The 26,666-nt window shown below is 38.2% G+C and overlaps 2 protein-coding genes across 3 annotated transcripts; both read right to left on the minus strand.

Annotated features, from left to right (window-relative positions):
* Positions 1-4,789: 4,789 nt before the first annotated feature.
* LOC128018294 (RING finger protein 122) lies at positions 4,790-19,728 on the minus strand. Of its 2 annotated transcripts, none has more exons than XM_052603728.1 (6): positions 19,208-19,728; positions 10,367-10,523; positions 9,239-9,284; positions 9,060-9,101; positions 8,425-8,507; positions 4,790-7,018 (listed from the first exon to the last, which is right to left on the minus strand). In XM_052603728.1, the coding sequence occupies exons 1-6, from the start codon at positions 19,230-19,232 to the stop codon at positions 6,904-6,906; spliced, it is 468 nt and encodes a 155-aa protein (XP_052459688.1). In that variant the 5' UTR covers positions 19,233-19,728; the 3' UTR covers positions 4,790-6,903. The 2 variants fall into 2 exon arrangements, with proteins under 2 accessions (XP_052459688.1, XP_052459690.1); XM_052603730.1 differs by having other exon boundaries at positions 8,425-8,504; positions 19,208-19,694.
* A 1,296-nt stretch (positions 19,729-21,024) lies between these two features.
* Positions 21,025-25,905, minus strand: LOC128018295 (gamma-glutamyl hydrolase). The gene is made up of 9 exons (XM_052603731.1): positions 25,739-25,905; positions 25,447-25,558; positions 24,159-24,209; positions 23,751-23,835; positions 22,966-23,104; positions 22,203-22,309; positions 21,828-21,921; positions 21,618-21,755; positions 21,025-21,523 (listed from the first exon to the last, which is right to left on the minus strand). The coding sequence occupies exons 1-9, from the start codon at positions 25,842-25,844 to the stop codon at positions 21,405-21,407; spliced, it is 951 nt and encodes a 316-aa protein (XP_052459691.1). The 5' UTR covers positions 25,845-25,905; the 3' UTR covers positions 21,025-21,404.
* Positions 25,906-26,666: the final 761 nt, after the last annotated feature.

Consider the following 26,666-nt stretch of genomic DNA (forward strand, 5'->3'; position numbering starts at 1 on the left):
TCCTCTGACGAGAAGCTTGGTGCCCTTTATGTTGCTTCCCCAGCATATTTTGTATCTAGCTCTCGCTCTCTCTGTTCATTGTAGATAGGTTGCTTTTTATTAAAAACATAAACCAATGGCAATCAATACAGCATTAAACAGAAGTAACTGCAGCTGCTTCCCAACCAATTCTGATTGTAAAGTACCTTACCATTAATATAAAAATGTATTCTATAGTTTTTAACCTCAAGTTAGGCATAGTGTGAAAAGTCTTATGTCGTGTGTGTATGTAAATGCATATATTTATACTCAGACCGGCCCATCTGGCACCAACAACCATGCCATGCTCAAAATTGCTTAAATCACCTTTCTTTCCCATTCTGGCATTCAGTTTGGAGTTCAGGAGATTGGCTTGACGAGGACCACACCCCTAAATGCATTGAAGCAACTGCCATGTGATTGGTTGATTAGATAATTGCATTAATGAGAAATTGAACAGGTGTAATAATACTCACTAATAATACTTTAGGTGAGTGTATATATACATACACATATGACATCAAAGAGAGTAGACGCTCCTTATGCTTTTGAATCGCTCTCGCAGTACTTTAATGTCATAAACCGGTCAGTCTTGCAGTGTGCAGCGTCGGTTCAAGTCGAACAAGCCTAATTTCTTTTCTCTCAAAATCTTTATAAAAAATATATAGGCTATATAGAAAAAAAAAAAACAGAAACAAGACCATCTAGTGGCAATGTGAAAGGAGTGTATCTACTAATGTCAGAGGGGTTAACCGCAGTTTAAAAAACAAAACAGCATGTCCCAATATAATAATACTAAAGCATGTTATCAATATCAGCTTATATAACTAGTAGCTAATGTTAGAATCTTACCTGCTGCACTGTCTGCTGCTTTCTCGTCGTCAGACCGATAGCACTCCTTTCACTGGTGACTTTGTGTTTGAGGCGACAAATGTTACAAAGTTGTCATTAAGTTGAAGTTATCACACAGTCTTTGCTCAAGCCGGTCACTCGCTCCGTTTGGTTTCATTATAGTGTGCTCCTTAGCACTGGGAGCTCCCTCTGCTGTCCATAAGGTGCTTCTGTGCACCAGCCATTTCAAACCCAGCCTCCAGTATTTGGGCCACGCCTCCTAATTTGCATATGCTGCTCAGTTCTCAAATGCTCAATTTTCAAATGCCCAATCCTAAATGGCTAAATGACCAAATGCCCAACCCTTAATAGAAAATGCCCAATCCTAAATACCAAATTAATTTTCGAATTGGACTTTAAGTTTCAAATTTAGATTTTTAGTTTTGGTTTAAGACTTTTAGTTTTAGACTTTTAGTTTATAATCTGAACCAATAATTCCTCCATACATAGGCACTATAATTCCTCTAGTCTGGTCCTGTCTTCACAGTAATTGCACTCCAGTTAATCACACAGGTGCAGGCAATCTATTGTCATTAGGCTCCATATAAATAGCTGTCCTTCCCTGTTGTTTGTATGGAGTCCTTACCCTTTGTGTACTATGTTCTCGTCTCCCGAGACTTACCCTTGCCTTCTCGTTCCTCCGAGTTTCCATTCCGTTTCATCCGGTTCCCTCTTTTGTTTTGTTTTATTTGTCTTCTTGGACTGTTTATTTTGTATTACCTTTTTGTGCAATAAACCTACCTGCAATTGGATCTTACCCTCTCCTTGTGTTTCCTAATACACAACCCTCACAGAAGGACTCCATCAACCAAAGATCCAGCGGTATGTCTGGTATCATTTCCTCCCTAGCCAGCAAGCGGGAGAAAAATGGTTTTGAGGGCTCTCGCCTAGTGGTGTTCCGTGGGACCAGGGGAGGTCGCTCCGGAGCAAGCTGTCGAGAGGAGGTCCGGCAGCGATCTCCACTGTGGGGAGATCCCCATTTCCCCATTATGACCAGAGAGGGGAGAGGAGACGCAAATCGGCTGAGTCAGCGCCGCTGTACAGAATGACCGCCAGTCCTGTGCTGCTGCACAAAATGGCCGCCAACCCAGCGCCGCTGCGCGGCATGGCCGCCAACACAGCACCACGAGGCAAGATGGCATTTTTAGATTATTTCTCCAGGCTGTCAAAGATCCTAGAGATTCCCAAGACTGTTCACGTCACGTCTGCGGAGCCAGCACCACTGCACAAGATGGCCGCCAGCCCGGAGCCACTGCAGAGGAAGGCAAATCCAGTGGACTGTCCAGAATCAAGTCAGATTCCTGTTAACCTTCTCGGGTCGAGTCAGGTGCCCGTCAACTTTCCAGAGTTGAGTCAGTTCCCGGTTGACCCTCCTGAGTCGAGTCATGTTACAGTTGATCCTCCTGAATCAAGTCAGATTCCTGTTGACCTTCCCGAATCGAGTCAGGTGCCCGTTGACTTTCCAGAGTTGAGTCAGTTTCCGGTTGACCCTCCAGAGTCGAGTCAGGTGTTCATGGACCCTCCAGAGTCAGGGTTAGTCACTATTGACCTTCCAGAGTCAGGGTTAGTTACCGTTGACCCTCCAGAGTCAGGGCTAGTTCCTGCTGACCATCCAGAGTCGAGTCATGTTCCAGTTGATCCTCCTGAATCAAGTCAGATTCCTGTTGACCTTCCCGAGTCGAGTCAGGTGCCCGTTGACTTTCCAGAGTTGAGTCAGTTTCCGGTTGACCCTCCAGAGTCGAGTCAGGTGTTCATGGACCCTCCAGAGTCAGGGTTAGTCACTGTCGACCTTCCAGAGTCAGGGTTAGTTACCGTTGACCCCTCCAAAGTCAGGGCTAGTTCCTGTTGACCTTCCAGAGTCGAGTCAAATTCCAGTTGACTGTCCAGAGTCAAGTCAGGCTCCTGTTGACCATCCAGAGTCGAGTCACGTTCCAGTTGATTCCCCAGAATCAAGTCAGATACCTGTTGACCTTCCCGAGTCGAGTCAGGTGCCCGCTGACTTTCCAGAGTCGTGTCAGTTTCCGGTTGACCCTCCAGAGTCGAGTCAGGTGTTCGTGGACCCTCCAGAGTCAGGGTTAGTCACAATCAACCTTCCAGAGTCAGGGTTAGTTACCGTTGACCATCCAGAGTCAGGGCTAGTTCCAGTTGACCTTCCCGAGTCTAGTCAGGTTCCCGTTGACCCTTCAGAGTCGAGTCAGGTGCTCGTGGACCCTCCAGAGTCAGGGTTAGTCACCATTGACCTTCCTGAGTCAGGGGTTAGTCACCTTTGACCTTCCAGAGTCAGGATTAGCTACTATGGACTTTCCAGAGACAAGGCTAGTTACTGCTGACCTTTCAAAGTGAAGTCAAGTCACTGGTCATCTTCGAGGTCAGAGTCAGGTCACTGGTGATCTTCGAGGACAGAGTCAGGTCACTGGTGATCTTCGAGGACAGAGTCAGGTCACTGGTGATCTTCGAGGACAGAGTCAGGTCACTGGTGATCTTCGAGGACAGAGTCAGGTCACTGGTGATCCTCTAGGACCGAGTCAAGTCACTGGTGATCCTCTAGGACCGAGTCAAGTCACTGGTGATCCTCTAGGACCGAGTCAAGTCACTGGTGATCCTCTAGGACCGAGTCAAGTCACTGGTGATCCTCTAGGACCGAGTCAAGTCACTGGTGATCCTCTAGGACCGAGTCAAGTCACTGGTGATCCTCTAGGACCGAGTCAAGTCACTGGTGATCTTTGAGGACCGAGTCAAGTCACTGGTGATCTTTGAGGATCGAGTCAAGTCACCGGTGATCTTCAAGGACTGAGTCAAGTCATCGGGGATCTTCAAGGACTAAGTCTAGTCACTGGGGATCTTCATCCTCCCGTTGGTCTGGCCACGAGGACGTGGTGGTCTTCTGCTCTGCCCTGGGGGAGTCCGGCATCGACCACAAGGACGTGGTGGTCTTCTGCTCCGCCCTGGGGAACTCCAGCATCGACCACAAGGACGTGGTGGTCTTCCGCCTCGCACTGGGGGACTCCGGCATCAACCACATGGGGGTGGTGGTCCTCTGCTCCGCCCAGGTGGGCATCACTTGATGTCCTCCATGGACCCATGTTTTTGTGTTTCTGTTTTCTTTTGTTTTTCTGTCTGTCTCCTTTTTTTGGACCTGGCCCTCCGTCCCTCCCCCTGATCCTCCGCCGGTCCACCACCCTCCTGGACTCCTTGTTTTGTGTTACACTTCTCTTGTCTCTGTCTTTCCATTCTATCTGGTTCTCCTGTCTCTGTATACTATGTTTTCTGACCCTCCGTCCCTCCCCCTAGTCCGCCGCCGCTCCACCTCCCTCCTAACTTCTTTATCTGTTGGGTTTTCCTGGGTTTCAGGTGGAGCATCTGGCAGCTACTCCGTAGGGGATGGGGTAATGTCATGCTGTCAGTCTCTGTTTTCCTGGGTGTTCCCTAGTGAGCTCACTTCTCCTTAGGCACTTCACCATAGGCACAATAATTCCTCTAGTCTGGTCCTGTCTTCACAGTAATTGCACTCCAGTTAATCGCACAGGTGCAGGCAATCTATTGTCATTAGGCTCCTTATAAATAGCTGTCCTTCCCTGTTGTTTGTATGGAGTCCTTACCCTTTGTGTACTATGTTCTCGTCTCCCAAGACTTACCCTTGCCTTCTCGTTCCTCCGAGTTTCCATTCCGTTTCATCCGGTTCCCTCTTTTGTTTTGTTTTGTTTGTCTCCTTGGACTGTTTATTTTGTATTACCTTTTTGTGCAATAAACCTACCTGCAATTGGATCTTACCCTCTCCTTGTGTTTCCTAATACACAACCGTCACAAAACCATACAAACCCAATTTCACAAATTTGGGACACTGTATTGTGAGTAAAAAAGGAATGTAGTAATTTACAAATCTCATCAACGTATATTTTATTCACAATAGAATATAGATAACATATAAAATGTTGAAAGTGAGACATTTTGAAATGCCATGCCCAATATTGGCTCATTTTGGACTTCATGACAGCTACACATTCCAAAAAAGTTGGGACATGTAGCAAAAAGAGGCCAGAAATTTAAATGTACATATAAGGAACATCTGGAGGACCAATTTGCAACTTATTAGATCAATTGGCAACATGATTGGGTATAAAAAGAGCCTCTCAGAGTGGCAGTGTCTCTCAGAAGTCAAGATGGTCAGAGGATCACCAATTCCCCCAATGCTGCGGCGAAAAATAGTGGAGCAATATCAGAAAGGAGTTTCTCAGAGAAAAATTGCAAAGAGTTTAAAGTTATCATCATCTACAGTGCATAATATCATCCAAAGATTCAGAGAATCTGGAACAATCTCTGTGTGTAAGGGTCAAGGGCGGAAAACCATACTGGATTCCCGTGATCTTCGGGCCCTTAGACGGCACATACCGCATCACATACAGGAATGCTACTGTAATGGAAATCACAACATGGGCTCAGAAATACTTCCAGAAAACATTGTCCGGAACACAATCCACCGTGCCATTCGCCATTGCGGGATAAAACTCTATAGGTAAAAAAATAATCCATATCTAAACATGATCCAGAAGAGCAGGCGTTTTCTCTAGGCCAAGGCTCATTTAAAATGGACTGTGGCAAAGTGGAAAACTGTTCTGTGGTCAGACAAATCAAAATTTGAAGTTCACTTTTATATTTAAATATAATGAAAAAAGGTCATGTTCTACCACATATATGAAACAGAAATTTATGAATTGTTAAAAAATATTTGGCTTAGCTAAAAGGTCGTTTAAAAGACAGCTGCACACACACATAATAGAAAATGAAACGTGCAGCACAGAAAAATGCTTTTAAAATGTTCATTTTTTCGGTATGAAAACATTGACTAAAACACTGAAGGTAGTAACAATGGCAATCACATTACAGTAAACAAACACAAACACTTGAAATACAAAAAGAAAGCCACTTGTGTTTTCACTGGCAGCTCATTTCTGCGGCTGGGAACTGTGGTAGTGTTTACTTAAAATCTCTTAAGACAGTGACATGATTTGTGCACACATAATCTTGAACGAGACACCCTTCACTACTACTGATGGCTGTAACACACACACGTTGTCACTCGCAGTCGCAGTGTTCAGTGCTTCAATGATGTAAATCCTGTTCCCTCCTCAGCTGTAAATGCTGATGTAGAGCTCTTACAATACAGAAAATCAGTGAGTAGTCCTAATACCCAGAAGACAACAGTATTTCTCACAGGAGATACAATTGGTTTTTAGTGGCCCGTTACATTTAATTTTGGCACAGTTTGGCACACCACAAATCACACACATTCATTCTTGAAATTAGATTTTAAAACATTTGTGTGCTTTAAAAATTCACCCTATTGAAAAAAACAGCAAATGCTGGTTAGGTACAGTATGTTTTGAAGCTGGGATACTGGTTGGAGCTGGTTTATGCTGGTCCTTTTGTGGTTTAATCTGGTCATGTGCTGGTCCTAAACTGGTCCGACCAACACACCAGCTAAGGACCATCTTAAACCAGCAAACGACCAGCTTAAACCAGCTCAAACCAGCATCCTAGCTTCAAAACATACCTTTTTTCAACAGGGCACTACATAAAGACTACACTAAGGTTTCTTGTTTCGTCAAATGTGTAAACACATTGTTGTGGTAGTTGCATCATACTGTATGTAGCAACTTGAGTTTATAAAGCACTCGATCAGTTTCCAAATTGAAATTCTTCTTAAATCTTAATTTTGTGTTTCCCGCAGACCTTATTTTACTCATCAGTAAAAAAAAACCTTATGAAATCGTGAGGGAACCAGAGGTGAATTAGCTTTGTGAGTTAGCACACAAACTGACACTGTGAACAGCCCTGTTAGCATTCAATGTTAAATTAAAGGCTTCTTTCCTCCGAAGATACAATGGGTCTTAGCCTAGAAGTTGTGAGAGTCAGAGTCAGGTCTGTAAAAAAAGACTCCTCAGAAAGCCTTGAAGCCAGATGTCAGTCTTGTCTCTCTCCAGAAGCGTCTGAGCGCTACACCAGCTCATCCAGCAGTGTGCCTATGCTCTGGTGCTGTTCGGAGGATCCCGCCAGGGGTTTATTACACATGGGGCAGACGCAGCGCACCTCCAGCCACTTCACCACACACCTACCAACACACAGACCAACATGTGTTTTGCATTTGCCTTGAAATCTGCCCTTTTTTCCATTCCTGATGTACTTCATGTACTTCATGTTAAAAGCGGAAGTGGAAGCTGATTATATCACAGGTCTGTTTAAGAAATTTAGCATCTCATCACTTGCTCACCAGTGGATCCTCTGCAGTGAATGGGTGCCGTCAGAATGAGAGTCCAAAGAGCTGATAAAAACAAGACCGTAATCCACACAACTCCAGTCCATCAATTAACATCTTGTGAAGTGAAACGTGTTTGCAAGAAATAAATCCAACAAGACGTTTTAGCTTTAAATGGCAAATAAATGAGTGCATGATCAATAATAAGTGAAAAGTCCATCTCCGTCGTCCTATCACATCAAAATCTACACACATATTTCTTTAGAACGGTTTTAAACGGTTTTCACTTGTAAACGGTGCATGATTTGTGCAGATTTCTCTGTTGTTTCAGACTAGACAAATTTTTCACTGGAGAAAGTAATTAATATTATGGATTATGGACTTGTATTTTAGCTGGAAGCTATTTGAAGGTAAAAAACATCTCAATGATGAATTTATTTCTTGCAAACACACAGCTTTTCACTTAAGATGTTAATTGATGGACTAAAGTTGTGTATTGCATGTGGATTATTGTGATGCTGTTTGGACTCTCATTCTGATGGCACCCATTCACTGCAGAGGATCCACAGGTGAGCAAGTCACGTACTGTAATCCTGCATTTCTCCAAATCTGCTCTGATGAAGTAACAAACTCATCTTTATCGTACATGGCCTGAGGTTGAGTACTTTTTTAAGATTTAAAGTATATTTTGCTTTATCATAAATGCTTGTCAGTAAATTCAGGAGTATGCTTTAACCATTTTTCAAAAACAATAAAAGTAATTATGAAATTGTATATGAGAATGCATTTAAATGGTTCAGAAATCACTCTTAAGCTTAACTAGTTACATTTAAAAGAAATTAAAATCATAATATGTTTTCATTTAATTTTAAATTGCATGGCCGAAAACATAGTTTGCACTGAAGTATATTCTTTTAAAGTATATTTATTTCAGTAATAAGTATGTGGTGATGATGATGAGTGTAGATTACTTCACTGCCAGCATCCTTATCACGCTAAACCTCGCATTATAGGGCAAAAACATCTTTCTCTACTAATAACTACATATTTAGGAAACAAAAATATTTCATACAGATAGCTTTTTGGAGTTTTTGATGCACATATTCTGGAAATATCTAAATAGGGAAACAGAGAATGTTCAAGAGAAGATGAAGTATCTAGGATAAGTCAGCTCGCCTGTCTTTCACAGAGCTGCTAATAGCAGGATGCTAACTGCTGCTGCTTTACGAACACCTGCTGTTCGACTCCAGCTCATTACTCACCTCCTGTGAAAGGCATGTTGGCATGGCAGCACTCCCAGCTCGTCTTTCACCTTAAAGTCCTCCAAGCACACGGCACAGGTCTGCTGTGGAGGGACGGAGTCACGTGCACCACCGGGGTATGGAGACACAGATTGCAATGAGGAAAGGGGAGAAAGAAAACATGGGTGGAAATACAAAACTCTTGAAAGCTTTTCAAAGATATAACAGCACACTGAAAAACACAGATGAGCATGGGATTCAGTCAGAAGGACATCAGGATGAGATTTACTGGCTTATATATCTTATGTATATCTGTTATTTATTACATTATGACATTACTTCATTTTTTACAGTGTATACAGTATATATATATATATATATATATATATATATATATACACGATACTGGGCAAAAGTTTGGAATACTTAAGATTTTTATTTAAATGTTTTTAAAAGAAGTCATTTCCACCAAATGTACATTTATTTGATAAAAAATACAGCTGTAATATTGTGAACTATTGTTTGCATCACATGAATAAATTACATTTTAAAATATATAGAAAACACTTCTAAACTGTAATAATATTTTAATTTGTTTCTACGACGAATCCCTGATAGAGTTCTGAGGATCTACAGTAGACAGGGCAGTTTCTTACCCCATGAAGATTCAGCTTCTTCGGGTCTCCTTTTAAAATCACCTGCAGTTGACACATATGATACAAGTTAGAACAAAAAGACTTGATTATAACATTATATATATAAAATAAAATAAAAATGAAATTATAAAAATGTCAGTGATTACCTCTTTAAAGCATCTCTGCCTACTCTCTCTTACCTCTCTGTATCCAAAGCGTTCACTTTGGGCTTGATGTCTCAATTTACTATTGATGACAAAAAAACAGATAAAGCATTAAGTTCCTGAAAATAGTTCATATAATTCATTCAATTTTCAGCATTGTTGAAAATTAAAAAGAAAAGAAAAGGAAAAATGTTGGATAGATAGAAAAGGAAAGAAAAAGAAATAGGTAGAAAATAAAAGAGAAATAAGTAGGAAAAATATAATAGACGTTGGATAGAAAAGAAAGAAAAGAAAAGAAAAGAGAAATAGGTAGATATGAAATCAGAAGAATTGGACAGGTTAGAAAATAAAAAAATGCAGCATAGATAAGGAAAGAATAGAAAACAAGAGAAAATGGGCAGAAAAAAAGAGAAATAGGTAGAAAAGAAAAGAAAGAAACAAGAAATATGTATAAAAGAAAGAATCCAAAGAAAATACAAATAGGTAAAAAATAAAATAAAAATAGGTAGAATGAAAATAAAATGTCAGATAACTAAAGATAAGGAAATAAATAAATAGAATTAGACAGGATAGAAAAGGGAACAAATATAAAAAGGTAGCATAGTTGAGGAAAGAAAAGAAAAGAGAAATAGGTAGAAAAAAGAGATAAGAAAAAAGAGAAATATGTAGAAATGAAAGAAGGACAACAGAAAAATAGGTAGAAAAGAAAAGACAAAAAGAAAATAAAAAAGGCCAGATAATTAAAGGAAAGAAAAGAAATCACAATAATTAGACAGGACAGAACAGAAAAAAAGAAAAAGGGTAGCATAGATAAGGAAAGAAAGATAGATAAGAGAAATAGGGAGAAAAGAAAAGTAGAAATAGATAGAAAAGGAAAAGAAAGAAAGAAAAGAAAAGAGAAATAGGTAGAAAAGATTGGATAGATAAGGAAAGAAGAAAAGAAAAGAAAAGAAAAAAAAAACAATAGTTTCATTAATAACAGCTCATCTAAAGTGTTGATGACATGAAGCGTCCTGCTGACGTCTGCATGTGATTCGTCAACAATTCAATTTCCTGTTGACTTTCACTACCGGCCCGTCCTACAGCTAATCAGTAAGATACATACTCCTGTGTGAAGTCAATACCTGTGTGTGTGTTCATGTGTGTGAGTGAGAGCAGACTCACCTGATCAAATAGCAGCAGAATATGAGGCTGAGTACGAAGATGAAGATGCCTGTGCCGAAGATCACAATATAGATGTTGAGAGGAAGGTCCTGGAAGGTGACGGATGGCATAGTGCAGGTCTTATTGGAATAAATCAGTCCCAAACCGCAGAAGCACCCTATACAAGAAGTGAAATCTCATCAGTAACACATACAACATGAAAAAACACATCATTCAAACAGAACTAATCAGTTATATGTCTGTGTTAGAACACACAAATAGCTCTCCTCTCATCTGAATACAGGTTTGATGACTAATCTAACAGTGTTTCAGACATGAGTCCACATTCACTGACAAAAAACAGGAAACATTAAGGGCTTTCACTCAGTCATGTGTCTAGATTCTCTGTAAGAGGGAACGCAGGTGTGTGAACTGACTGCTAACTATCATTACATCATTAGAATTTAGTTCCAGCATTGTGAAAGATTCACCCTGCAGAATCCAGAGGCCTTTTGGACCATCCCTTGTGAAAAAAAGTGTTACTGAAAGTCTGTACTGAATAAATGTACACTTTTAGTGTACTTTGAATCTTAAAAATATATACTTTAGTTTAAAAACTGTTATTTAAAATACTATAACTGAAATAAAAAGTGTACCTAAAAAGAGTTCACTTCCATAACTGTTTCTTAACACACAACAAATCCTTTTTGGTTTCAAGAATGCCTTAAAGGGACAGTTCACCCCAAAATTCAACTTACTCCATTATTTACTCACCCTCAAACCATAGTGCATGTGACTTTCTGCTTTCAGATGAATACAATCGGAGTTATATTAAAAATGCTCTGTTTCTTTCAAGCTTTATAATGGCAATGAATGGGTATCAAGACTTTGAAGTCCAATAAAGTGCATCCATACATCATAAAAAGTGCTCTACACAGCTCTGGGGAATTGAATCAATGCATTTGTCTAAGAACATTATCCATATTTGTAACTTTATAAACAGTAATCTCTAGCTTCTGCTAACTGTCGCACACGCATTCATGAGAGAGTGGTATTCTAGCGGATGATGTAGGACGTGGCTGTAGTTTAAGCTCCAGTGAGAATATGCTAATTTTGTGAGAACTAAACTTTGTTTACAGCAAAAGAAAGTCTCCTTTTGGCTTATATCAAAATCCTCTGCCATTTTTCTTTACAAATCCTCGTTTCATACTTCTAATTCATGACCGGTGTTTTCTTTGTTTCTCTCCTGTTTTCATTTTCATCACTTCTCACCGAAGCTTATGTTAACCTATGTCTTAGATTATTCTATTGTGAATATGCGTACAACATTTAGCAATAAACTAGAAATTACAGTTTTTAAAGATGTATATTTTTCTTACACCGCATTGATTTGCTTTAAAAAGGCCATTATTAATTCCCTGGAGCCATGTGAAGCACTTTTTTATAATGGATGGATACACTTTATTGGACTTCAAAATCTTGACCCCCATTCACTGCAATTATAATGCTTGGAAGAGCCAGGACATTTTTAAATATAACTTTGACTGTATTTGTCTAAAAGAAGAAAGTCATATACAGCTATGATTTCATGTGTTTAGACCCCTCCAGGCTCATCCACCACTCAATCATCACCCAGCCAGCACTATAAGCTCCTCACTGCCTCATTGTCTGGTCTCTTTTGTGGATTAAGGACTTAAAATGTATGCTCTACTTACCTGCAATCTCATACTTACCTCCTTCCAATATCTCCTTTGTCTCCCTCGTGTTCTCCACTGTCTCCCTCGATCTCCTCACTCAAAACCTGCTATACTCACCTGTCCCCAGCTCCTGGCAATCACCGTTATCGCTCCAATTCTAGGCATTTCTCAATGTCAAGGATACTTCCTTGGTAGGACTGATCCTTCCAAGTCACTTCCTTCAGAGGCTAGGTGAGACTCCTCTTTAGCATACGGAGAACACATAAATGGAACAGGCTAGCAAGTGCACGTAATTGCGTCATTACGTCAGTGAAAAGGTCCGTTTGAATAACGCTGTGAATGGTATCATTAAATTACTTTGGACAACTTAACTAGTTATTTATAAAAGAAATGCAGATGACGCAACCAATTGTTAAATGACAGGTCCGGTTCAGTTAACCATTTGTATTTGTTTAATTTACAATATCAATACGGTAGTAATTTGTACTGGCATTTAAACGTCAAACTTTACTTAATATTTACTACAGTTATGACAAATGTTTGGTAACGTAAATAAAAACCGTTAACGCTCCGACTACGTTAACGTTCGACATTTTAGAATTTTTGAACTAACGTTAGAAAGCAAAGCTGCACGCATGGGATTGTGGGTAATTTGAGAGCGCGAAGAGCGCGAAGGATACACATATGCATCCTTTCCCGTGTATGGGATATTCTTCGAACGAAGGACTCAGTCCTTGGTTGAAATTCCGACGATCATCGACATTGGAACTGTCCTTCGACGGATGTCGATGACGTAGCATCCTCGAAATACTGGCTTCCGAGGATCCTTCCTTGACATTGAGAAACACCTCCTGTGTGTCCTCTCCCCCTCTGGTAAAACAAGTAAAACACTCATCAGTATCTTCATTAATTCACCAAAGATTATATATGTACTTGAACTCACCAGCCTTTATCCATTGCTACAAAACTTTTAATAAACACACCTGTTGGGTTAACATTCCATCGTGTCTCCGAGTGTGGTATTCCATAACAGAACACCAGACCATAACGGTATGAAATCGGCAGATGTGGATCCCTTCATGGAGCTGGTGAATTCTCTCTGAAAGGTCCTCAGCACACCTGTTAACACTCCCACTGCATCATTGAAGTCACAACTCCTCCTCAACTCCATCCATGTGCCTTCTTCTCCAAAACGCTATACCTGGCAGAGCAAAATTATGACATTGGAAACATGGAGCTTCTGGCCATCAAGCTGTTCCTGGTGGAATGTAGAAACTGACTGTAGGGCGCCTGCCAGCCGTCTGTAGTGCTCATTGATAGTCGGAATCTTGAATACTGTTCCTACATTATGCTAAATGGCTAAATCACAGGCAGGCCAGGTGGGCTTTCTTCTTCACACGCTTCAACTTTACCATCTCCTATCATCCGGGAACCAGCCAGTGCAGCTACCAGTGTCTCTGATCCTGCTCCACAGGGGTGACCCCCTAACTGCACATATGTACCCCAAACCAAACAAAACCGACAATCAAAACGAAGATTCAAGAGATAGACTGGATTACATCCGTAACTGCCATAGCCACCATAACTGGTGGTCTCCCTTATGGATTAAGGACACAAAACGTATGATCTACTTACCCACAATCTCCTACTTACCTCCTTCCAAGAGCTCCTTCGTCTCCCTCGTGATCTCCACCTTCTCCCTAGATCTCTTCACTCCAGACTGGTTGTACTCACCTGTCCCCCACCTCTGGCAATCTCCATCAGCTCATCAATTCTGTGTGGTCTCTCCACCTCTGGTAAAACAAAGAAAACACTCATCGTATAGATTTTAAAATATTGCTTATTACTTATAAAGCCCTGAATGGTTTAGCACCTCAGAATTTGAATGAGCTCCATTTATATTATAATCCTCTACGTCTGCTACGTTCTCAAAACTCAGGAAATTTGATAATACCTAGAATATCAAAATCAACTGCGGGCGGCAGATCCTTTTCCTATTTGGTGCCTAAACTCTGGAATAACCTACCTAACATTGTTCGGGAGGCAGACACACTCTTGCAGTTTAAATCTAGATTAAAGACCCATCTCTTTAACCTGGCATACACATAACATACTAATATGCTTCTAATATCCAAATCCATTAAAGGATTTTTAGGCTGCATTAATTAGGTAAACTGGAACCGGAAACACTTCACATAACATGTACTTTCTACATCATTAGAAGAATGGCATCTACGCTAATATTAGTCTGTTTCTCTCTTGTTCCGAGGTCACCGTAGCCACCAGATCCAGTCTGTGTCCAGATCAGAGGGTCACTGCAGTCACCCGGATCCAGTACGTATCCAGACCAGATGGTGGATCAGCACCTAGAGAGGACCTCTACCTCCCTGAAAGACAGCGGAGACCAGGACAACTAGAGCCCCAGATACAGATCCCCTGTAAAGACCTTGTCTCAGAGGAGCACCAGGACAAGACCACAGGAAACAGATGATTCTTCTGCACAATCTGACTTTGCTGCAGCCTGGAATTGAACTACTGGTTTCGTCTGGTCAGAGGAGAACTGGCCCCCCAACTGAGCCTGGTTTCTCCCAAGGTTTTTTTCTCCATTCTGTCACCGATGGAGTTTCGGTTCCTTGCCGCTGTCGCCTCTGACTTGCTTAGTTTGGGTCACTTCGTTTACAGCGATATCGTTGACTTGATTGCAAATAAATTCACAGACACTATTTAAAACTGAACAGACATGACATAACTGAATTCAATGATGAACTGCCTTCAACTATCATTTTGCATTATTGAGACACTGTTTTCCTAATGAATGTTGTTCAGTTGCTTTGACGCAATGTATTTTGTTTAAAGCGCTATATAAATAAAGGTGACTTGACTTGGCTCATCAGTAACTTCATTAATTCACCCAAGACTGTCTGTTTACTTGAACTCACCAGCAATTATCCTTTGTTACAAAACTGTTAACAAACACGTCTGTTTATTTTCTCTTTTTCGGTCCCTTCTCTTTAAATCCTGGAAATGGTTGTGCGAGAAAATCTCAGCTGATCAGTTGACAGTCCATCTGACACCAACAACCATGTCATGTTCAAAGTCACTTAAATCACCATTCATCTCCATCCTGATGCTTGGTTTTAACTTCAGAAGATTGTCTTGACCATATCTACAGTACATGCCTATGCTTTGTGTTGCTGCCATGTGCTTGTCTGAATATGTATTTGCGTTAATGTATAAAGTGGCGATCCTACAAAATCGCTTTTATTATGTAGCTTTTGTTAACTTTTTAAATATGAAAAATAATGTTTTTTATAGCCTGTTTTACATATGGAAGCTATAAATAGTCGCATCAAATATTTGTTTTTGTGATTTTTTTTCAGTTACCCCACAAGCTAACAGATTTAGCTATTAGCATTTCATATAGCATTAGTTGATTAGCCTGCTTTCTTATCATCATGATACATAACAAAGCCTGTTTTCTTTGCATAGCGATAGCCAATTAGCCTAGTAGCTTAGTATACCATCAGTAGCTATAGCCAATGAATCTGCTGCTACTACTGCTATTTAATGCAAGATTCAAAAAATGCTTTTTGATAATTTAAAAGATATTGTGTTAACATGAAATGTTTTTGAACAGGCATAACAAATGGGGTCAAACATACAAAAAATATATGTTTCTACAAAAATGTGAAGTACAATTGTTTTCAACAGTGATGATAAGAAATGTTTCTTGAACAGCAAATCAGCATATTAGAATGATTTCTGAAGGATCATGTGACTCCGAAGACTGGAGTAATGATGCTGACAATACAGTTGAAATAAATTATATTTTGATATACTGTTTTACTGTATTGTTGATCAGTATATGATATGATAAATAATATTGTGCAATGGTACGGTATCAAAGTGTTAGGATATTTAAATCAAAGGTGTTTCACTTAGTTATTTATATTGGGCTTTGATGATAAAACAAAAAGTGCATGTAAGTTTTACTTTTTTGTAAATATTTGTAAAAAGTCAAATTTACTTTTGCAGGTTTTTGCACATATGTTTTTTAGGTAAATTTAAGTATAGAATTAAATCAAATCCACAAAGTTCTTTTTTTTTTTTTCTTGGATGAAGATTTTGAACATGTGAAAGAAGTCTCTTATGCTCACCAAAGTTGCATTTATTTAGTCAAAAATACAATAAAAACAGTAATATTTTGAAATATTATTGCAATTTAAAATAACTGTTTTCTATTGTAATATATTATAAACTGTGATTTATTCCTGTGACCAAAGCTGAATTTTCAACATCATTCCTCTCTACAGTCTTCAGTGTCACATGATCCTTCAGAAATCAGTATAATATGCTGATTTGCTCCCCAAGAAAAATTTCTTTTTATTATCAATGTCATGTTAACAATATTGTTGTACATTTCTACAATTCAAGCACAAATGTAGAAGAACTTTACATGAAAATGTCAGAACCTAGCACTGGTAATCGTGCAGCATCTCCTGAGAATATAATTGCAGAACACATTTGGATGGCATGCACTTGTTCTTCTTGTACAAGGCTGAAAAAAATAAACACAGGCTTTTTCAATTCAGCTGTCTCTGTCAGCTCTTCTCAAGTTACCTGAACCAGTGGAAATCAATAACCTTGCCATTTAACATCATTTCTGCCGAGAGAGGGAGACGCGTCTGTCTCAAGTAGAGTTGTGCTTCCTAGGAGGAAATCGATAGAGCGCTTCATTCTCACACTCACTCCCTGCTGACAAAACAACTGATAATGGCCTCAAGAACCTCAACAAAGTCTTTTAATTAAACACATTTTTGACAACTGATTTAAAGTAGGCTTCTTCTCGTTCCAGTTATTTTGTTTAATCTGTAAATATGAGCAAATCCTGGGAAATGATCGCAGTCAGCTGTTCAGTAATTGTTTATCAATGTGCTCTTTTCCTTCTGTACAGTATCTGCTTGAATTAACATATTTTGTTCCACAAAGACTTCCTAATATAATTTTTTTCCCAAATATTAACCAAGATTTTTTTTGTTATTAATTATTATTAAATATTAATTAAATATATACATATAAAAAAACATTTGTAATGTTATTGTTTCGTGTAAATACACTTTAGCATACTTTTACAGAAATAATATACTCTAAAGAAAAGACTTGTGATGTTTTCCGACACTTACCTGCATGGTATTTGCAAAAAAATGAAAATGTATTATAGTTAAAATGTATATGAAATGCAATTACTTGAACTTAAGGACGACTTAAGTAGATCTTTATATGTGATTCAGTAATTAATTATTTTGATTAAAGTGTAACTGCTGAATGTACTGACAATAATTTATGATATTCTAAAATATACTTTAATGTAATTTCTATAGAAACGCCTATGTCATGTATTTAAATATATTTCTAATTGCACATTTTTTGTACATACTGTAGATTAGCTGTAAATTTAAGAACACAATACAGTTGAAATTGTAATCAAGTTATTTACGTGTGCTTTAGTATGCTATCTGGCAAATCATATTAAGAGCTTTTTAAAGCATAACAAAAGATTATTAAAGCACAATTATTACAAATGTACTGGCATTATTAAAAAGGAGACTTTTTAAAAGTGTGTTAAGAACAGTATATTCTCTTTAAGTACTCTTAAGATGCAATTTATTTCATTAATATTATATAATATGCAAAAAAACTGTATAAGATTCGAAGTACACTACAAGTGCACATTCAATAAGCGCCCTTCTTTTTCACAAGAGTTTGTACTGTTCTTGATACAAAAATGAAGACTCAAACAGGAGGTGAGATGAGGGGGTGTGTGGAAGAGAGCATAAGAAGGCATATAAATGTAGGTCACTAGAGTTGCTTGCCATTTAACAGCCACACATTTGCTTCAGTAACAGAAAGCCATCTGCGGAGGCCGTCCCGCAGGGTGAGGGACAACACTGATGAAGCAGGGTTGAGTCACCCCTTCTTGGGAATTAAACTGTGCTTTTTGTGTTGGCAAAACAGATCCTTGAGCAAACCACACATTTGCCAGCAGAGCTCTTTGAAACCTGCGAGTAAGATGCATGTGTGCAGTGTGAAGAAGATGAGCGCTTCCCGTTCTCTGTCTGATATCAAAAAGACGCAGCAACATAGACAATATTTCCATGAATCGAAGCCATAAACAGCTTCATATAATGTATAATTGTTATCACGTATTCAAATGTAAAATCTGTGATTATATGCTCTCTTTCTTTCTTCTGTGCACAAAAGCACACAAATGGCTGCTAATTATTTTTATTATTTATTTATTTATTTTTTACATAAAGCAGACCCAAAATGTGCATTTCAGCTCTTTCAAAGCTGTTTGACAGAGATTTACATGAAATATTAACAACCCCCCGGCTGTTATAGAGGGCTCTCATCTGTGAGGCGCTTTCATGACATATATGGGCTGACCTATAAATATGATTTTTTTTGTTAACAGCCCTCAGTGAATCTCAGTAATCTAGATCGAATGATGAGCAGATCTGAATCAAATCCAAAAAGCATGATCAGATGAATGCTACAGCTTTCATGTGGGAAATATTTAATAGTCTATTGAAATATCTCTTCTCTCAGGCTGTGTCCCTTTAAGTGTGAAAATCATTTAAAGTGAGCGTGAGGTGACAACGCGCTCTCAGTCATTGAATCTATGCTCTGGCACGTTTATTATAATAAAGTTATTCAGAAATATATGAAATACATCTGCTTAATGATAAATATTATTATTATTAGATATACATGACTCAAAAATGCAAAAAAAAGTGTATTCAAGTTTACAAAGAAATAAGTATTTAAAGGTTACACCACTTGACATTTTTAGTCATTCAAACTTTTTTGTTGTTTTTGTTGAAGAGAATCACGAATGGTAGTTTTTCAAGATGTATGCAACCAATATGGATACAAATATTACATTTCTAAGATCTAGCGTGTGCTTTTTATACTAGATTTTTAAAATCCTTTTCGTTATTTCAGAGCATTACTTGTCATTAACCCATATATCAACATTTCTTTGTTATGAACGCGGTGTTTGTGTCAATGAAGCCAGTCAACCCTCAAACTTGATCTGTTATTGTTTTAATATGGCAGCCTATAATATCACATAATATGCCAGGAAGGATATGTGTAATCTTACCGTTGCACCACTGGAGAGGGTGCATCGATCCCCCGCGTGGTTCCTTTGTATGAAGGGACGGGTGTTTATAAACAGAGAGATGATGCCCTCTGTCAGGTCATGCAGCACATCTTGCTTCATCTGACTAAACCGTCTTCATACCGATCTCCGTCGTTTCGTCCACATCCACGACGCTCATGTTCTGCCGCTCGCTCGCGTTCACGTGCTTCGTTTCACATCTGATCGCGTGAATGCTGATGCTGGCATCCATTGAGAACCGAACAAGAGCGACTTCAAGTCCCTCCCAGCCGCAGTGATGGCCACAAAACTGAGCCAATCTTCATCAGCACACGTCTTTTTCGACTCACATACGAAGACACAAACACGACGGTCCTCTGGCTGTCATGTTGTAGATCCACGCGACACATTATAAGTGATTCCGAAATAATGACACTTTCTGAAGCAAACTTGAGTGGTGTTTGTCAGCGCAAGACTCGTGACCATCATGCTGGACTTCTGTGGCTGATGGCATGAGTCTAAGGAACCCACTCTTATGCCTGGTTCTGAGATATATCAGGGGCACGTCCTGATTTTGCCAAGTCCGATGTGTTCCTAGGTCAACATATTTTGTTGACCCTGGAACAACATTTTACTCCAAAAATATATTCTTAACCATATCCCTACACCTAAACCTAACCTTAACCATGAGTAATCCCTAAAATCAGAGGAAATGATAGATGAATGACACTGATGTACAAGCACCAAACACTGATTTTAAGCATAAACTTCACAAAATCTATAAACTGGTTCTTCAAATCTGATTGGTTAATCACAATGTTGTTCCAGGGTCAACAACGATGTTGTCCCAGGAACATGTCTCACTTGGTAAAATCAGGTTAGGCATATCAGGGGCCCCCAAGGGCCGACAAAGAGCCCCTTTATTAAAAATATGTTTCTATAATACCCTTATCAAGACGCTTGTTAAGTCTGACGTCACGTAGCAGCGCTTCCGTGTCCAAACGCTCTATCAGTTACCATGAGAAAACAACAAAAGGTGCTAATATAAACTCACAATGTGATAGAATATTAGCGAAAAAGTTATAATCTTAACCTTTAACTCCATACCGAAGTCCCAGATAGCCAGACAATGAAAATATAAATATAAATAAAAAATATATAAAAAAATTATTTGTGTTTCGGACGCTGTGAGCAGGGAGACTGTAGTGTAAACCGTAAGTTTGAAAGCGTTTGGCTTAAATGATTAATATGAATAAACAGTGCTCAGGGCTTTTTTTTTTTTTTTTTTTTTTAAACGGCTGCTGAGGTCGTATTCTCAAATGAAGTGAGTTGAGGCTTGGACCCGGAAACAGCGCTTCTTACATCATCACCTAACGGGTATTGACTGGTTGGCACAGAGTTCATTTCTTTGTTTTTCAATGAGAATTAAAACATTTATATATATATATATATATATATATATATATATATATATATATATATATATATATATATATATATATATATATTTGCCTTCATAGATATTGATTTGTCATAGATATTGATATGTCATGATTTATACAGTACCTTGAGTAAACCTGTTGTTTTCCATGTGATAAATAAAGGTTTTAGTGTGGACTTAAAATTAAGTATAAAGAAAGAACACATGGCTTGTAGATTTGAAAGCTTTATTAAATGTCATATAATAATATATAGCCTATTAATGAATCGTATATATATATATATATATATATATATATATATATATATATATATATATATATATATATATATATATATACCATTATTGTAAAACAAATTTCTAAAAAAAAAAATGTTTTATAAAACAACACGAGGGAAAAAACCGATGGAATGTGTATAACAATATCATGAACATGATAACACTGCCCTCTTCTGGCACATGAATCATAACGTGCCTTTGATCTTTGGAGCTTTAGCAATGTGTAATTCTTTAAAACATGCATGTATATAATAACATTTATTCTCTTTAAGAAATGATATATTTAATCATCTACATAATTAATCCAAAATCATGTAATCAAATACTGATTATTTAAATGGTCTCTCAGTTAAAAACACAATATGCTAAATATGAGAGGAGGTCTGTGATGAGCTCTTTAAAAAAAAATTCAGTCTGAAATATATCTTAACAAGTGTTTTCTTTCTTTGTCTTGCTCGGTGTCCTCCTGTATTGTGTCTCTCAGAAGAAATAAGACTGTTCATAAGCGGAGATATTGGCCACATACACAGGGCTGTAGTTGTAGATGAGCGCGCTGCTCTCTTCTGCTGCTTCTCTGAAGTGGTGGGAGCTTCTCCTTCCTGAAAACACACACATTCATTTGTTCATCCCAATTCATGCAAACCAAGAACGACCAAACATATAAAAAAAAGTGAAGTATGAGCCTGCAATTACCCTCATTTACAAAGAATTCAGCCAGTAAGGATGACACGTGCACAGCATTGCGGGAATGAGGAAAGTTGTAATGAGGGTCCCACTGAAAGCGGTTCACTTCCGGATGCCACTGTACCCCATAGAAAGGGTACTTCCTGCCTGCAGGCCAATAACATTTCAACCACACTGTGTATGATGGTTTTAAATGTGAAAAACGTCTGGTTTTGTTACCTTCCACGGTAGAAACAAACTCAAAGCCATTCTGTGCTATGTTCGTGGACAGCACTGAAAAGAAGCCACTTAATTTCTCATTACCCATGAATGCCTGAAAAAGAGGAAGAGTTCACAGGCTTTAATCAAGTTAGGTGTCTCATTGAATTAAACACGGAAGAAAACAAGGCTGTGAGGGATGGTGTCTTTACAACAGCACACACACACTACATATATATATATATATATATATACTTCTATCCTTCACAGCCTTGTTTTTATTCCTGTCAGCTATTAATTATGGCATTACCCTGCCTGAGGTCTGTTGCTCTTTGTCTGTTCTTTTGATAAGACTGATTAAATTGCATATAGCATGTTTATAATAGATAAAGGTACCTCTTTAGTCACCCCATAATGGTGGAAATTTGCAGTAAGTGGTTCATGGGACAACGCTTTACGGATGTCAGATGGGAAGTTGGTAAACATACGACTGGGTGAAGCCTCTGTTAATGGATACAAACATGCAAATGGACATCAGAGTTAAAAAAAAAGGCCTAATAATGTGTATGTATGTGTATATATAATTAGTTATTCTGCCCTACAAAGCCAAAAGGCTGTAACTACGCAGAGTGCAGAACTGAGAAAAATGACTTAAAAGTTATACTGTCATCCAGCCTAAGTAGTTACTGTACAAACAACTACCATTTGTCTCCAAAACGACACACATTTCAGATAAGATGTTTTGTCACATGACAAAGGATGCCTTGACTGTCATGAAAATGACAATAACTAATTATTGACCAAAAATGCAGTTACTGCCTTTTTGCTTTGTAGGGCAGTATTACTATCAACTTATTATCAATTTAACACATCCTTGAAGAATAAAATTATTCATTTATTCAGAAAATGAAAGCATTATTGAATCCAAGTGTATATTTTTCTTCATGTGATGAAGATTTTAATAATCCACTTTTAATAATCGTTTTATATAATCTAAAGTTTCCATGGATGTTAAAGGTTCTTCGTGCAACTACTGATCCCAATAATAAAACATGAAGATATTCAAGAGTGTATCATCACCAAAAAAGTACAAAATTGGACAAAGATCTGGATCTTGACTGCATATATTAAGACTACAGTATATATTTGGACTAAGTACCTGCGGTGAAGTTGAGTGGATAAGTCACATTCTCTGCAGTCGTCTTACTCAACAGGTTTTCTCCAGCCACCAGCACCGTGAGCAGCTGAAATCCCAGGCATGTTCCCCAGATGGGAAAGTAATCGCCCTCATCGTTCGCCTGAGACGCACAAAAACAACTCTTGATGAGACTGTGAATAACATCTTGCAGTGTCTTACACTTTATCTCCTTTCAGGCCTGTACAGTGTGGCATCTCATTCGTGCCACGAGAAAAACTAATCGGTCTGTGCGATGAACAATTTGTAATGTGTGTGAGCCAGTTTACAAACCTGTTGTCAACCAAGAGAACATTCAATGATGTTTTAGTCCAAATTCATTTCATAATATCAGTCGAGTGTTTGAAATAACTTCCTTTTGTGACCTGACATGGTTTCATATCAGAGAATCAGGCAGAATTCATGCTATTTTATAGTATCCTATACAGTAATAAGTCGATTAACAATGCCTTTTAGAAGTCTAATAAGCATGCCTGAGATTATTATTTTGTTTAATGTTTTTATATAGTAATAATATTAGAACATGAATGTCCTGTTTAAGTGATGAACTGCACTACTTGTGATAGTTTTTACAGATGGTAACAACTTTCTTTTTAGTTTCTAAAATATTTACAGTAATGGTACAGTATATGATCATGTCTAACTGTTGTGTTAAATCGCAGTAACAGTATGTGGATGATAAAAATAGCATTTCATTAACAATAAGGAGCATGCACTTGCAGATGCAGCATATTCTTTAAATCACTTACATTAAGAGCAAGTCTAAAGTAAATCCCAGCGGTGCGAGCGAAGTCAGACGTCTCCAGATTCACAGAGCCTCCGATGAGAAGAAGACTAGAGACGGGATGCAAAAATGATTTATGCATTCATTTTGATGGAATATTATCATATTAATAAGAATCACAGCTTTTGTTTACTTTCTGTAAGCTTCGTTCATGGGGTGTAAAATCAAGTTTGCACAGATAAATATCTAGAACCAATTATAAATCGGCAGAACTGATAAAAATCTAGGTTACAGCGATCATGTGTTCGACAACATGTTCTAACAGCTTAAAAAAATGAAAAGATAATGATCAGATAAAGTCATCATAACAATGAGGAAATCTGGGTCTCATAATCTATAAAGTCTGTTACTGTGAGAAAGATGGAAAACATACCCATTTATTGACCTGAAGATTTTTTCATGCTCTGCAAAACTCTGGTTTAGCCTGTAAAAAAAGTAGAAATATATCTCTAGTAGTATGATTGTTGAAATTATACATTTTAGATATAGATTTTCTGGTTTAATATATAGTGTATTCTACAGTGTGTGATACTCTTGTTGTTATTATTGATATGACTTTCTGTCTTCATTCGCAAAGAAATTTTGAGGATTTTTCTCCATGTAATGGACTTTAATGGAGACCAATGGGTTGAAGGTCCAAATTTCAGATTCAATGCAGCTTCAAAGGGCTGTACAAGATCCCAGCAGAGGAACAGGGCTCTTATCGATAAAGATGTCAGACGATGTTGAAGTTGGAGGAGAAAATGAGATGAGTTTTTCACCCCAACCCTATATCTTTCTGAATTGAACTAACCACACGTAACCTTTCCAACGTAATTAATGCATGAAGTCAGACACACATCTCAGAGCTAGTGCAAGACAAGCATTTGTGGTTAAAAGTACATAGACTTTTTTTTTTTTTAATGATGGATTGTTTTACTAAGACCCATATGGTCTTGAAGAGCCCTTTGAAGCTGCATTGGAACTGTAGTTTGACCATCAACCCACTGGTCTTCCTCACAAGTCCACTGTATGGAGAAAAATCCTAGAATGTTTTCCTCAAAAGCCTTAATTTCTTTGCAATGGAAGACAGAAAGACATAAATCTTGGATGACATGGGGTTGAGTAAATATTCAGGAAATGTTTATTCTAGAAGTTAACTTATCCTTTGATATAAAATACACATTTGTTTAATTGTAAATAACATGGAGTGAAGTGTCCTAAAACATTCAATTAAAGCAACACCATGTAATTTTGGGGCTCTAGAGGTTAATAAACAGAACTGAGCACATCCCGCGGAGGAACATTCTAACCGGAGCTACTTCTCCAAGTTTAGGTCAATGGCGATTCACGCAGGTATGTGTTTTTCCGCAGTGGTGACGAACCCAACTGGCTACAAAAATAATCACTTTTTATTATAATGTAATGTACCATAGTGGTTTAGGAAAAGACAAAAAGTCGGTTTGGTAGATGAATTTATGATGTAGCCTGCTTGCTCATTATATACATATAGCAATTTTGAAAACTTAGTGTTGCTTTAAATTCACACATAAGTATTCTGTTAAAGTATATTATTTCTGTAAATTCTGAAAAAAAAACCACACACAAGGGAATAGTCCAAATAAAAGTCGATTAATCGTTTTTTATATAGGCCTATATATGAATCAGATCTTTAGTCTTACCTAATCGGCACAACTCTAGCTCCTCCAGATTCAATGTACTTCACATATGATGAAGGGATGTATGTCTCTCCAAACTTTCTCATATAATCATCAACCTCTTGTGTCAGAATCCCTATAGACAGAGTTTAGCGTGAGTCATATGTGCTCAAAGGTAAGTCACACCTTTAAATGTTTTATTATTATTATTTATAAATAGCCTATACCGAAAATAAATTCAGTCTAGAACTTAGAGCAATACTTCAGTGCACAAAAACAATCTGTTTGACATAAGATATGAAGGCAAGAGGTTTACCGATGATCGGTCTGTCGTTGTCAGGCTCGTTTCTCTGCGGGAGTGTGAACGCATCAGCGCCGCACAGCGCTAACACACACGCGCACACGAGCGCGCTGAAGCCCATTCTGACCGCGCGCACACAACCAGGAGCGCGCTCCTTCACTCATATAGATCTGAACTGAGAGTTATGAGGGAAGTCATTAGATAGGCGGGGTTTGTACTTTTTGGAGGAAGGAAAACTATTTACACCAGCAAATACCGCTCATGCCTGTTCGTTTGGGAAAATACAGTTGCTGGGTGAGTTTGAGAAATCCTGCAGCCGCATTCTCCACACACGAGACCAGAGGTTCCTGATGGTTTTAGGAACTCGTATTTTCCAAAACGCTCTCACGGCCAGTGTTTATCACGAAGTGCGATCTGAAATATAGAGACGTCAGCAATACAGGCATACAGTCAGCAAATGAGCCTCAGTAGAAACACAAACATGGAAATTATTGTACAATTTAGAAAAACTGTACAGTTAAAATGCATACTTAAAGTGGGAAAAGAAGACTTAATTTGCATGTTTTGAGTAAACAAATTTAACTCTTTATGTAGAAATAAGCCACATAAAAGTAAAAAGTGTTGAATTTTTAAAAAGAAGTAGCCTACACAAGAGTAGGATGCCTATTATACTTTGCAAAAATATGTTAACAAGCATTAAACTGACTGATTATTTCAAACCTATTTCAACGTTGAAGGCCGATCATATGCTGGCTGGGCTTTTCCTTTGTAGCTATTTGGATTAAATAATAATGCATTATAGTTTAAACTTATAAATGCAATGAGCTAAACGTTAGATGCTTGTAAGTTCAAGCATGTACATTTCAGATTGCATCTTTCCCTACTGACCTTGTCTCTATCTTCACATATATCTGGGATATAGGGCTGAATTTGAATGCAAGAC

This window comes from Carassius gibelio, chromosome A8 (genome assembly GCF_023724105.1).
Source record: "Carassius gibelio isolate Cgi1373 ecotype wild population from Czech Republic chromosome A8, carGib1.2-hapl.c, whole genome shotgun sequence".
Lineage (NCBI taxonomy): Eukaryota > Metazoa > Chordata > Actinopteri > Cypriniformes > Cyprinidae > Carassius > Carassius gibelio.

What these genes read in the sequence shown, in the direction of transcription:
- LOC128018295 (XM_052603731.1), bottom strand. Translation starts at nt 25,844, where the DNA reads ATGGGCTTCAGCGCGCTCGTGTGCGCGTGTGTGTTAGCGCTGTGCGGC. An exon ending in ACTTTAGACTTGCTCTTAAT is followed by an intron (nt 23,105 to 23,750) that starts GTAAGTGATTTA and finishes TGTGCGTCTCAG; the next exon opens with GCGAACGATGAGGGCGATTA. An exon ending in GTTTGTTTCTACCGTGGAAG is followed by an intron (nt 21,756 to 21,827) that starts GTAACAAAACCA and finishes ATTGGCCTGCAG; the next exon opens with GCAGGAAGTACCCTTTCTAT.
- LOC128018294 (XM_052603728.1), bottom strand. Translation starts at nt 19,232, where the DNA reads ATGCACCCTCTCCAGTGGTGCAACG. An exon ending in TTCTGCTGCTATTTGATCAG is followed by an intron (nt 9,285 to 10,366) that starts GTGAGTCTGCTC and finishes TGTCATCAATAG; the next exon opens with TAAATTGAGACATCAAGCCC. An exon ending in AGAAGCTGAATCTTCATGGG is followed by an intron (nt 8,508 to 9,059) that starts GTAAGAAACTGC and finishes GTCCCTCCACAG; the next exon opens with CAGACCTGTGCCGTGTGCTT.